This window comes from Pagrus pagrus (genome assembly GCF_965226575.1).
Source record: "Pagrus pagrus genome assembly, chromosome: 3".
Lineage (NCBI taxonomy): Eukaryota > Metazoa > Chordata > Actinopteri > Spariformes > Sparidae > Pagrus > Pagrus pagrus.
In genome coordinates this window covers 35,821,474-35,835,360 of record NC_140187.1, presented here as the reverse complement: position 1 = coordinate 35,835,360, position 13,887 = coordinate 35,821,474, and the positions used below count along the sequence as shown (strand labels likewise).

The 13,887-nt window shown below is 40.7% G+C and overlaps 1 protein-coding gene across 11 annotated transcripts in view; it reads right to left on the bottom strand.

Moving 5' to 3' along the window:
• Nucleotides 1-13,887, bottom strand: part of plekha6 (pleckstrin homology domain containing, family A member 6) — a 312,790-nt gene that overhangs the window by 67,271 nt on the left and 231,632 nt on the right. For all 11 annotated transcript variants that reach the window (XM_084348673.1, XM_084348676.1, XM_084348674.1 and 8 more), the window contains one exon: nt 418-513. In XM_084348673.1, coding sequence (XP_084204799.1) covers nt 418-513 — 96 coding nt within the window. The remainder of the gene's footprint in view (nt 1-417; nt 514-13,887) is intronic.

The following is a 13,887-nucleotide window of genomic DNA, read 5'->3' as shown; positions in this document are numbered from 1 at the left end:
GTGTGTGAGAAGCGCGATCATGCATTCAGTGTGGCCAGTCTAACCCTGCACTGTTGGGAGACACTGCCACATAGAGTGGCTGCACTTTCGATTTAAGAAAAAAAAAGTTAATCTATTCATATTCTAAACCTCTCACTCTACAACTGTATACAAAACTGAATAACTGTATGCTATTATGCATATAGTAAAGGGATTCAAACACTCACTGGTTATTGATGTTACTGAGTATATGTGAGTGTATCGGTTTTTTATCATGACATTTTGAAACAAATGATGAAGAACCATATCTTAATTATAGTTCTAATCAAATGGTTGATAAATGACCATTGGCTTATGTTTCAGGCTGTATATCAAATATCCATTTGGAATCAAGGTTTCCATTTCAGCAAACAGAGGTGTTAACTGTGTAAATCTTACCTGCCCTCCTGCATTAAGCTGCTCCCACAGATCTCCATGAATGGCACTGGCCTCGTCCTCTAGTGTTTCAAACTCCATACGCGTGGTGGTTAAAGCCTGAGAGAGGTACAAATAAAGGCAGCCATACTCAGAGATTGTTTCTAACATCTTTGCTCAAATAAATCATGCCTTTCTAATACCCTTCACTATGAAAATGAATTAACTAAATAAATTAAAAAACGTTTAAATGAAAGATGGGTATTTTTTCAACCTAGCTCATTGGGTGTTTTAATTTGGGCCATGATTCTCCTCAGCTATCAACAGATTAATGTCACCAAATTGTCTGCTACAATCTGGAGATATGGAAACACTTACAGTAGCAGTTTTATAATAGAAGAAGACGAATGCCCCTAAAATGTATCCTCTCTACTGCTCTTTATGCATAAACAACAATGGCAGCACAGTATTAAACAAAGAAGCTCTAATGTGTGTAATGGATGTTTACTAACAGCAGTTTGTGTAACAAATTTAAAGGGATAGCTTGGATATTTTGATGTGGGGCTGTAAGACATACTTATCCCTAGTCAGTGTATTACCTGCAGTAAATGACTGTCAGCACGCCTCCTGTGTGGAGAAGCAGCGCATAGTACCGGCAAGGAAGCATAGAATTGTACCACTGTATAAGGGTATTGCTATGCACAAGCATAGCTGTTTCCATTATTATGTTTCTGCAGTAGAGGAGGCAGCAGTTTCAAGACCACAGTTCTGGGACCTTAGTCTTTCCCACAGCAGGATTGGACCCGAATACGGTAGTTTTAAAGGTTAACGCTAGTTTTAAAGGTTAACATTGCAAAACAATGTAAAAATAACTGGAGTGGCTGGTAGCAAATAACAGTTAATGTGAGGTAAACAGTCAACATGGTTTAATTCATACAATTATTCAAACTTAATTATATGGTATAACAGTGAGAATGAAACAAGCATATACACTGAAGACAGTAGGCTACTGCTGATTTAATGTAGCTTACCGACACATACGTGCTTTTATCATCTTTTGAAGTTTAATTATTTTGCTGAGCAGAATGAATCATCACAGTCATTATGTCAACAGTTAGTTAATATGGGACAAGTAGTTGGGCTAGCCAATTGCACTATGGTCTCATTAACACTAAACAAATATACAAATAGGCTAACAGGTCATTTGTGCAGCAAGCTAGCTTAGCTAAGAAATGATTCTTTGTAATATTAGGGTCTTTAATACTATTACAGTGAGTTGAGGTTACTCGTTAGCTAACGTTAAGTTTTTATTGTTTGAATTAATCTGTATTTTAAAACACCCAAATTGTTTTCAATGTTTATTTCATCCAATTAGGTAAGTGGTGCAGTAGCAAAAAACAAGGGGTCCCAGAATTGGGACTCGCTGTTGCAGCCATGCACTGTATTACTCCTAATGTCAGCTGTTTTGATCAGACTTTCAGGGGTTTACACAAAAGATCAAATCCAACAGAAAAAAAGAGTGATTACGACAGCTTTGACCAAATGCTCTCCACTGTGGTGACAAGAGGATACCTGTATGAACCAGATTAGCTGTACAGAAGAAGAACTTTGGCAGGTGGACACTGAATCGGCCAAAGGAGAGAGAGAGGAAACATCCGAGGAAACTGGAGGCCAAGATAGAGCCCAAGCTATGTGGTGGTGCTGATGTGGAAATTGTAAGCCCATGCCCACTGACCCAGAGAGCTACTGCTGCCTTTAGTGGGACTTAATTACATCACACCACACCACACCACAAACAGGGGAGACGAGACGACAGGGAGGTGAAGGGACAGTCAAGGAGAAAGAGAGAAAAAGAGGAAAGAAAGTGCATGCAAACAGTAACGTTAATCAACTGCTACTACCCACCTCTCCCTGATGATTTTGAGTGATTACTGTGAATGCTCTGATTAGTAAATGTAAATAAAAAAATTGCTTTGTAAACTGCTAGTCCCAAGGCATTGTCCAATGTGCTGCAGGCACTGCATATTTTTGATGTGCTCCCTGACTTTTTCGCTCACCCTGACCCTCCGGTGGGACAATTTGGAGGTTTCGGGTTTCTCATTGAGAATTTTTGTGTATTTGTCATATGTATTCTCGTGCATTTTACTAGGTGATTATATACTTTATCTGGCTATAGCAGCATGAGAGAAATCATCAGTAGGCTTACATTTTACAATTTACTCCAGAAGAAGTGCCCCAGATCACATATTTGAGTAATTAAATGTCCTTAAGTGTCCACAAAATGCAGTTATGATTGCAATGTATCAGCGTAAAGGATGCAGTGATACTTTATTTTAAATACGTTTAATTAAGGGGTAATAGCTTTATATTAAAAGTTACATTGAATTTAATTAAAAAGTAAACATATTTACTTTTTTTATTTTTTATTTTGCCTTGAAAGAAAGAGAAGAAATGTGACATACAACTCCTTAACAGAGGTATGGACAAACAACAACCGACAATAAATAAATACATTAAAAAAGAATAAATAAATAAAAATTGCACACACAAAACAAAATAAAACAAAACGAAACAAAACAAAACAAAAAACCCTGTATGCTGTTCCATATGGTACAACAGAAATAAGCCACTAATTCATGTTTAAGCACAAAAACAACTAGGCTCTATCCATTTGTCATTGACCAACAAAGTATATGCGCTTAAGTAAAGGTTACCCAAACAAAAACCAGCGAAAGGAAAGACATAATTCTGAACAGATATACGCCTCCAGACAATAATTTAAATAAACCATACATTAGAATAGCCCAGGAATATAGGCAATAGCCTGAGCCCAAATAGCTAATGTCTCAATTTTGGCACCATTAACTTTGGCTGTAGAGTTTTCCAACAGACAAATATCATAAAACAATGCAACCCAGACTTTATTCAGTACAATACTTGGTTCAAACCAACTTTTAAGAATAGTCTTTTTTGCAGCCGTTGAGGCAGCAAGGATGATTCGTATCTGTGTGTATGGTAGTATAACATTTGGGTTGTAACCAAAGAGCCAAAGGGCCGGGCAAAATGGGAGATGTTTATCCAACAAATCTGACAGTGATTGAGCGACGTGGACCCAAAGAGTTTTTACTGTTACACAATCCCAAAACATATGTATATAGGTTCCGACTTTTGAACAGGGACACTTATCACAAAGATCACTGGCAATCAGTTTGAGTCTAAACCTACGTTCGGGGGAAAAATAAACTCTATGAACAAATTTAAAATGAATCAGCTGGTGAGCAAGATTTTTGGACGAAGAAAAAACATAATTCCAGATCTTAGGCCAATCCAATTTAAAGCCCAGCTCATGAAGGTCTTCGTCCCAGACCGATGCGATAGCTAAAGACTTAATATTATGTTTTAATAACCAGTTGTAAAAAGACTTAACAAACCCAGACTTTGAGGCAGAAAAAAGATGTTTTAGAATAGGGTGTGAACCTAACGGACGGTCCCATGGTACTCCATATGTTTTTAGGGCCGTACGGAGTCTGAGGTAGAAGAACCAGGAAGAGCCTGTTAAATCATGAAACCTACAATGTCTACACTGTAAATATTTAACTATTTGATACCAGACAGTCAGAGAATTTGATATAATAGACCCCATACGTAACCGTATCGTCCTAATCTTTGCGCCGCAAAATAGCAGATCCTGCAGTCTGAAAGGATGACATAAAGCATTCTCAAACGTTCCCCATGGAACACAGGAAGAAGAGTCGAGCCATACTGTCAGTGAACTTAACTGAAAAGACCAGTAGTACATTTTAAAGTTGGGTAAAGAGAGTCCGCCTAATACTTTGGGATGTGATAAGGTGGAAAAACTAATTAAAGGGCGCTTGCCTTTCCAAAGAAAATTTCTACATATTCCCTCCAAGTCCTTAAAAAACTTACAAGGAGGTGAAAGAGGAAGCATGGAGAAAATAAAATTGATACAGGGGGAGGATATTCATTTTAATAACTGAGATGCGGCCATGGAGAGTCATGTGCAAGGGAGACCATTTGGTAAAATCGCTATAAATTTTTGCCAAAATTGAGGTGTAATTATCCTTAACAATAGAAAGAAGGGTGGGGCGAATTATTATTCCCAAATAAGTAAAAGCATTACACTCCAGAGTTACTGGCGGTGAAGAAATGTTAATTTTAGCTGTCGAGTTAAGGGGCATTAAAAGAGATTTTGACCAGTTAATTCTATAGCCAGAAAATGCCCCAAAGACCTTAAACAAATTTAGCACCTGGGGGATAGAGGTAGTCAAGTTGGACAAATACAGTAAAATATCATCAGCATAAAGAGAAATAGAATGAGATGTTCCTTTAATTGAGATTGGTGATATATGTTGATGTTGTCTAACAGCTTGTGCCAAGGGTTCTAAAGAAAGTGCAAAGAGGCCAGGTGAAAGAGGGCAGCCTTGTCTAGTAGATCTATGCAGTGCAAACTCAGGTGAACCCATGTGGCCAGTTTGAATGCGTGCAGTGGGACTGGCATACAATGTACGGACCATATTAATAAATGTCGGACCAAATCCAAAATGATTTAAGACTGCCCATAAATAGTCCCACTCCACGCGGTCAAAGGCTTTTTCAGCGTCCAGAGAAAGGATGGCAGATGGGTGTTCCAGAGATGGTGCTGCTTCAATAATATGCAATAATCGATGGATATTATCGGAAGCCAAGCAGCCTTTAACGAAGCCAGCTTGGTCTGGATGAACCAAGGACGAGATACAAGTGTCCAGTCGTCTTGATAAAATTTTTGCATATAGTTTAATATCACAATTTAAAATTGATATGGGCCTGTAGCTGGAGCATTCCAACGGGTCTTTGCCTTTTTTCAAAAGAAGAGAAATAAGTGCAATCTTTTGATCCCGATGGAAGCTTCCAACTGCAAGTGAAAAATTAAATGAGTCCAAGATGACTGGACCGACCAGGTCCCACAAAGCCACAAGAAGTTCTGGTGGGATACCATCCAGACCAGGTGATTTTGCTTTTGGCATTAAGTCCAAGGAGTCTTTCATTTCAGCTAATGTAATAGCTAATGTAATAATTAGGAAAGACAATATTGCTGAGTTATCTTTGTGAGACTCAGATGTATATAGTTTAGAATAATATGAAGTGAAAGTTTCATTAATTTGTGAAGGATGTGTACATAATTCTCCATTAGCATTTTTGATCATATCTATAGATGCTAATTGTTCAGATTGCTTAAGTCTCCATGCCAAAAGCTTGCTTGGTTTCTCCGCATTTTCATAAATCTCTTGACGAGTTTTGAGATGTAAAAAGTCCGCTTTAGAAGTTTCTAGAGATTTAAACTCTGACTTTACTATAGATAATTCTCTCTGTCTACTTTCAAGAAAGGAGGATTTCTGAAGATATTCAAGTCTGGATATTTCCTTCTCTAGCAATAGAAATTTACTTTTACGTTCTCTACTCAAATGAGAGGAGAAAGAAGTACATATGCCTCTTATACAACACTTAGTTACTTCCCACAGGGTATGAGGGTTAGTCCCTGGTTGTAGATTCACTGCCAAAAACTCAGTTCGTTGGTGATTTTGTTCAAAAATTCAGTAGACTGCAACAGAGAGGTGTTGAAACGCCACCTTCTAAACCGAGTAGATCCAGGCATAGTTTCAAAAGAAATAAGAACAGGTGAATGATCGGAGATAAGCATTGGTAAAATAGACACATGTGAGATGCATTTTAGAAAAATTGGGGAGATTAATACATAATCTATTCTAGAGAATGAATGATGGCGAGATGAGTAAAAGGTGTAATCCTTAATAGCTGGATTTTGGATACGCCAGGCATCAACAATATTCAAGTCCTGTAGGAACGAACTAAAATAAGAAGAATACGTTTTCCGTGCAGTGGAGTCAGAATTAGTTGAGTCAATAGAGGGGTCTGCTAATAAGTTAAAGTCTCCCCCTAAAATGTGTACTGAATCAGCAAAATCCAACAATTTCAGCTTCACACCATCAAAAAATGTAAGGTTAAACACATTGGGTGCATAAACTGAAGACACACAAATCTTTGTTCTGTTGAGGGTTAAGGTTGCATAGCAAAACCTACCCTCTGCATCTCCACCTGAGATACCCATTTTTATATTAAGTTTCCTTTTTACTACAATTAATACACCTTTTGATTTATTAAGGGCACAGGAATATGATATAACTTTATACATTTTATTGTTAAATCTATTTATATCTACCTGTTTCAAATGAGTCTCTTGCAAAAAAGCCAGATCCACCTGCTTGAGTTTTAAGAATTCAAAGCATTTCAATCGTTTTACTGGTGAGTTCAAACCTCTTACATTCAGGGTCATGAAGTTGAGGTTGGCCATAGAATGGAGTAAAAAGATAATGAGAGATTATAGAGAACATATACCATAGTTGGATAAAGCATACACAATAAACAGAACACAAGGCAAAAAAACCAAAATGAAATAAAAATAAAACATAAAGTAACATAACAAATTAAAAGAGTGCAAAACAGTGTGCAGTCTAGGCTATATAAATTAGCTGTAGAAAACAGACAACACAAAACCGGCATGCCAGGGAACAGCACTGGAGAGTCCCTGTGAAAGCACCGATAAGTAAGAGCATGTAAGAGCTCCTTGGGATACTGACACAGCATGGAGGGCCGATCTGCAAACTAATAAAGTGAATGAATTGTTTACAGTGCTTAATTCACTACTTTATAATACCACGTGAAAAGTCAGCAGAACTACAAGACCTGCAAAGTGTTTAAATAACCCAAATTTATTTTTATTTATTCTTTTTTTTCTCTCTCTCTCCTTTTAAACCCAAAAATCGCCCAAAACACAAAAAGATAGAGGCAAAAAAACCAAAAAACCTCCTAATAGGTTCAATTAGACTGAAAAAAAAAAAAAAAAAAAAAAATCAAATTAAGTGGGCCTATTTCTGAGCGACAGCACACAAAAGAGGGACTAGGCTGTGGCGAAAACAATGCGACCCTAGTCCAGATAAACTGTTATACATACATAAATCAAGTTGCCCTGGGATCAAACATATCAAGTCATTGTTTCTGAGAATTGTAGCAATGCCATGATCCCAATTTGAAAAGAGAAAGGAGAGGCAAGTAAGTTGCTTTGATCCCACTGGAAGTGCGCGCGTGTCCAAGAGCGTGCGTGTTGGCATCTGTGAGCGACTGTCGGTGTCTATCAGTGTATGAGCGTCTGTAAATATCTGTCAGTGTAAGCGGGAAGAGAAGAGGGGGAAAAAAAGAGGAAAAAGGAAAAGAAAAGTAAAAGAGGGAGAGGAATGAGGAATGAGGGGGGGGGGGGGACAGCGGTTCACCTGTAGCAGGAAGGATTTCGACTATAGTTCAGCTCACTGTAACTCAGTCAGGAATTTCTCAGCATCCTCCGGGGTTTCAAACATGAACTGTTTACTGTCGTGGGACACCTTTAGCTTGGCTGGATAGATGAGGAAGTGTTGGATGCCTTTCTTCCGTAAATTGGACATTACTTGGGCAAAAGCTTTCCTCAGCCTGGAGGTAGATGGAGAGTAGTCGGCAAATAGGAGTAGCTTATGGCCATCGTGGGAGAGAGAAGAACCGGCAGCTCTATAGGCATCCATGATAACTTTCCTGTCAGAGTAGCGAAGAAGTTCGAAAATCAGTGTCCTGTTGAAGTTCTTGCCCTCCGATTTTGGAGCAGTATAAATCCGATGTGCTCTTTCAATCTCAATAAACCCCCGGGATGAGAGGCTGGGTAGCCAAACTGGTAGATGAAGCTGAAGAAAAGCGATGGTGTCACCCTCCTCGGCTCCCTCAGGTAAGAAAATTAATCTCAAATTAGATCGACGGGTGTGATCTTCCATTTCGGCCAGGCGATCTGTGAGATTTTTTATTTTTTCTGCGTTGGAGCTGATGGTATCCCTTTGTTTGCGTACATCAGCCTGGATTAAATCAGTGTGGCTTGATAAAGTCGTGATAGACCTGTTTAAAGTAGCAAGCTCCGTTTCAATATTGGAAGTCTTTGATTTCATACACACCAAATCTGCTTGCATCCCGGTGACTGTTGCACTGGTGTTGCTGACCTCCTCACGGATGTTTTCAAGGGACTTAATTTCTGTGACTGCTGTGGAAATTCCAAGAACAATAGATAGGACTGAAGTGCCACCCCCGATGGCGGCTGAATCAGCTGTGTGCTGGAATGGATTAATTAGGAGGACGCCGTCAGGGACTGTTTTCGCCTTTTTATCATCTTGATAAGAAGTAGGCGATGGAGTAGTTGGCTCCATATTGTCCTGGTTTCTTTTAGTAGAGTTAGGCATTAAAATCCGTGCCTGTTGGTTAAATAATCACTGTAGAAAGCGCTGTAAAAGTTTGCAGAGGCGAGAGCTGTGCCCCTACACCACCATGCTGCTCAGCTCCTCCCTGACCTCACCCAAAAATGTAAACATATTTATTTGATCACTATCAGTTTTCAAATTATTTTTATAATATCCACCCCTCATAAAACACATCAACCCATTATTACCACACTGAACATACAGTTAGGAAATAGCGCGTTAGATAACAAATTATTGTCTCTTTTGTAGTCTGATTAAACAGTAAATTCATTGTAGCCCTCTGAGCTTCTTCCCTCTGGTTGCACATCAGACTACCAGGTAACACAGGGCAGCGTGGACACAGGAGGACAGCCAGGAGCAGGCACTGGGTTGGGAACATGGGTCCCACTGATCTCCCTCCCTCCTGATATGTTATTTCCTAACTTTATGGTGTCATTTTGCTGTGCTTGTGTTTTTCTTGCAGTTGTTAAAACGGCCCGCGGCGCAACTGATGCAGCAGACTGTGAGCCGTAGTTACCCTGGTAAACAAATACACTACACTACAATACTGGCAGTCAAAGCTGTAGCCTCTCCCTGGGCTTGTTCGGTCTAGTCCAGATGATATGCGAAAACATCGTTCACTTTTTCACTGAAGCATGAAACTTGGTACACTTGTGGTTTGGGGCCCTAAACATTTTCAGAGATGGAGGCATCGCAAAAACACCACGTGGCAACCATTTTACTTTCCGCCATAACTGAATTTTGTATTTTGCATCATATTTCCTGAACAACATGATAACACAGAAAAAGTTATATCTACCCCCATGTTTTGATGTTCAAGGATTACGATACCACGATACCATATCTTACACCATACATTTTTCAGGTGAAGAGGTAATGGTGGATTCTGTTACACTGTGAGAATGAAACTAGAGACCATCTTGCTATGGGAACACATACGCCACGATGCTCATGAACATGTTGACCCATGAGTACTCAGTACAAGTCATTACTACATCATTACATGAGTTCTCAGTAATCATAGGTCAGACCACACCCATCTTCACACTCAGCCTTCATTTTGATCTCAACTACACAACTGTAAAGTTTCATGACTGCATCTTGCTATGACACTGACAGACAGACATATCACTTGGCAAAGTATTCAAAACAGCTTCTGTGGCTGGTTCCCACTACAGTAGGTGTCCAGTGAGTGAGTGTGATTTAATTTAAACTACATAAATGAAAATTACATTAAAGTATGGATGTAACTCAGTGCACAAAGTAAGAGCTATCAAAACTGACTGAAAAACAAATGTCCTCAAAACTGAGCAACAGTATACAAAAGAAAGAACAGTGACACCAGGTGGGTAAGTAGGTAAAAAGGCACATATGGGTGACTGAACAGAAACAACGAAAATATGACAGTTCACAAAGAAACAACCTACCTGCAGAAGACAATATAACAAATACATTGCTTTCTGGTCCTTGTTTTTTTGCACCTCTGCTCCTAAACATGCAAAATAACAGATTTTACACAATGAATTTCTGACAACGTGCGGCACGGCAAATTACAAATGGCACCCAAAAAGTTACATTCAAATACAGTAAAAACTTATGTCAAACCAGCAAAAAATGTCACATAACAGCTGGGTAACATAATGGCATCAACAGTTAACAGTATATACCAAAGGCTACACCTTAAAACGGTCTGATTCTTAAAGTAAATAATAAAATAGCGCAGCAGCGTTTTTCCACACAACTTACCCTCAGCAATGCAAAATGGCACTGTGAGGGGCAGACAGGAGGAGCTCCTGAAGTTTACATACACTTATAAATAGCATGCATACCATGGCATTCTTGAGTTCCAATGATTTCTACAATGCTTATTTTTCTGTGATGGAATAAGTGGAACACATACTGCTTTGTCAGTAGTATGTTTTCATTCAATAATGAATTTATTATAGGTCTTCTGAAAGTGTGACCATATCTGCTGGATCAAAAATATACAAAGAGTAATTTTAATATTTGGTTACATGTCCCTTGTCCATTTTCACCTCTCCTCTTGACAGAATCAGTGAAGTTCAGTGGGGTTCAAGTCTGGACTCAATTCTAGTCTGATTTAGCCATTCCTTTACCACTTTTGATGTGTATTTGGATCACTGTCCTGTTGGAACACCCAACTGCACCCAAGACCCCAATCTTCTGGCTGATGATTTTACATTTCCTGAAGAATTATGTTCACATGCAGGGCCCTAACCAGGGTCAAACCACAGAAGGCCGGAGGCCCAAATAACATCCCGGGACCTGCGCTCAGAACATGGCTGGTGAGCTAGCAGATGTCCTGACTGACGTCTTCAACATCTCAGCAAGTAGCAGTACCAGTAGCAAAGAAATCAGATGTATCCTGTCTAAACGTCTACCGCCCCGTCGCACTGACACCAATTGAGATGAAGTGTTTTGAGCGGCTCGTCAAACCACACATCACAGCCAGCCTCCCTGCATCACGTGACCCACACCAGTTTGCTTATCGTCCCAACCGCTCCACAGAGGATGCAATATCCACCACTTTGCACTCAGTCATCACCCATCTGGACCAGAAAGACACCTACACCAGAATCCTGTACATTGATTCCAGCTCAGCATTTAATACCATCATCCCCCAGAGACTAATGGAGAAAGTCCTCCTACTCGGCCTGAACACCACCACGTCTCTGGATCTGGGACTTTCTGACGGAGAAACCTCAGTCGTCCGTGTTGGAAATAACACCTCCAACTCCATCACGCTGAGCACTGGCTCTCCTCAAGGCTGTGTACTCAGTCCATTGTTGTTTACGCTGCTGACACACAACTGTGCATCCAGACACGAGGGGAACCAGATCATCAAGTTCGCGGATGACACCACAGTGGTGGGACTCATTCATAGAAATGAGGAATCAATGTACAGAGAAGAAGTTAAACACCTACAGGGTTGGTGCAGAGAAAATAATCTGGTGCTCAATGCGGACAAAACGATGGAGACGATTATCGACTTCCGGAGGTCACAGCCCGAGCATGCTCCTCTCAGCATCAGTGGCCACACAGTGGACAGAGTGGAGAATATCTAGTTCCTCGGAGTGCAGATCTCGCAGGACCTAAGCTGGAATGAGAACACCTCAGGGATCACGAAACGGGCCCAGCAGAGACTGTACTTTCTGAGGAAGCTGAAACAAGCCTCTCTCCCCATCAGCATCCTCAGGACCTTCTATAGTGGTGTGGTGGAGAGCATTCTGACATATTGTATCTCGACATGGTCCTCCAGCTGCAGTATGTCAGACAAAAAAGCCCTGCAGAGAATAGTTAGAGGAGCTGAGAGGGTCATCAGAGTTTCCCTCCCCTCTGTCCAAAAACTCTTCCTAAGCCGCTGCAGGAGCAGGGCACTGAACATCGTCAGGGACCCCTTCCACCTTCTCCACACATTCTTTGAACTGCTCCCATCAGGAAAACAGCTCCGGAGTCTAAAAGGCCGAACAAACAGACTAATCAACAGCTTCCTTCCACAAGCTGTTAGATTGCTGAACTGCTGATCTGGAGCATGCGCACTACTGCACTTCATGACCCTTAGTCGTAGTTTTAGTTTAGTCATTACAGCACCAGATCCACTGGCAGCAAACAGCCCCACAGCATAAACCACCACCATGCTTGATAGTAGGTATAGTGTTCTTGGGGTTCAAGGACTCATCTTCCCACCTCCAAACATATTGCGGGTCACTGTGGCCAAACAACTCAATTTTTGTTTCACCTGACCATAGAGTTTTCCTCCAAAAGTATTTATTTACTTTGTCTATTTGATCAGCAGCAAACTTCTGGCGAGCTTTAAGGTGCCACGTCTGAAGCAAGGCCTTCTTTCTTGCACAATCCATTACATTGTGTGACATGTTACGAGCTGGACACATACAGTATCTTCTGTCATTCACTGTCTGTGTGTGAGGGCCAAGGGGCTGCATTTCACTGACCTACACACACAAAACATTCATTACAAGTAACTAAGCGTGCTACGGGCAACTTTATGGTAGCATCAAAATCGCTATTTTTAAAACACTAAGAAGACTCGACACAACATGAAACTTTGCTCGTAGTATCACCAGGATCCCTACACATGAACACGAGCATTGAGAACATTGTTTGTGTACAAACAAAACAAACAAATTTACTAAAAAGAAGGTTTCTTGAACAACTCACGTTAGAAGTCGCTTGTTCCACTCGCCACCGTCCTGCCAGTCGAGATACGTCGATCCCCGAGTACGACTTAACATGGAGGAGAGTAAAGATGGAAAGCTCCATGTTACGATCGACGCATCTCGACTGGCAGGACGGCTACTGCTATTGCGTGAGTTGTTCAAAAACCTTTCTGGTAAACTCTGTGTACACAAACATTGTTTTAAAAATAGCGATTTTGATGCTACCATAAAGTTGCCCGTAGCACGCAATTGAAAATGATTTTGACCCGAAAACTAAAATACAGTAAATCTTGAAGCTCTGGTCACCGATCTGAGAAAGATTTGAAAAAAGCACCCCCCCCCCACACACACCCCTCCCCTCTGTGCTCCTTAATCCCTCCCCTCCAAGCTGGTATCGCTCTCCCCTTGGAGCCTCTCGCGACACACCCCCTCCCACAACAAGAGCAACAAATCGGCCGGCAGAAACCAAATATAGCTCCAGCTTTGAATGCGGAGTAACGATGTTGGATTCACAGGTAAAGTTATTACAATGCATGTTGAAACTCACGTAAAGCATGTTACAGCTACGTTACGTTACAGCTACGTAATAAGTTACTATTTATCAACAGCTAAGTTAGCCACTTCTAAAAGTTATTGAGGGCCAAGAGACTAACAGATGCTGCCGTCAGCTTTAATCACAACGATCGCTTCCACATTGTGGCTGAAAAATAAACCTACATGAGCCTCGGACCAGCTGTGTCCCAGCTGTTGTCTGAGTAGCACCAGACCACGACACTAACGTGCCCCGTAAACCGTAATCTCTTGTTTATGACAGATAAGACACACAAAAACACACATCGTAACGCCTATATGATAATCCATCATATTGATTTAGCAAAGGCTTCATTGAAAACAAATGGACAAGACCGGGAGGAGGGTTAGCAAAACAGTTGAGTAGTGACCGGGCAATAGGT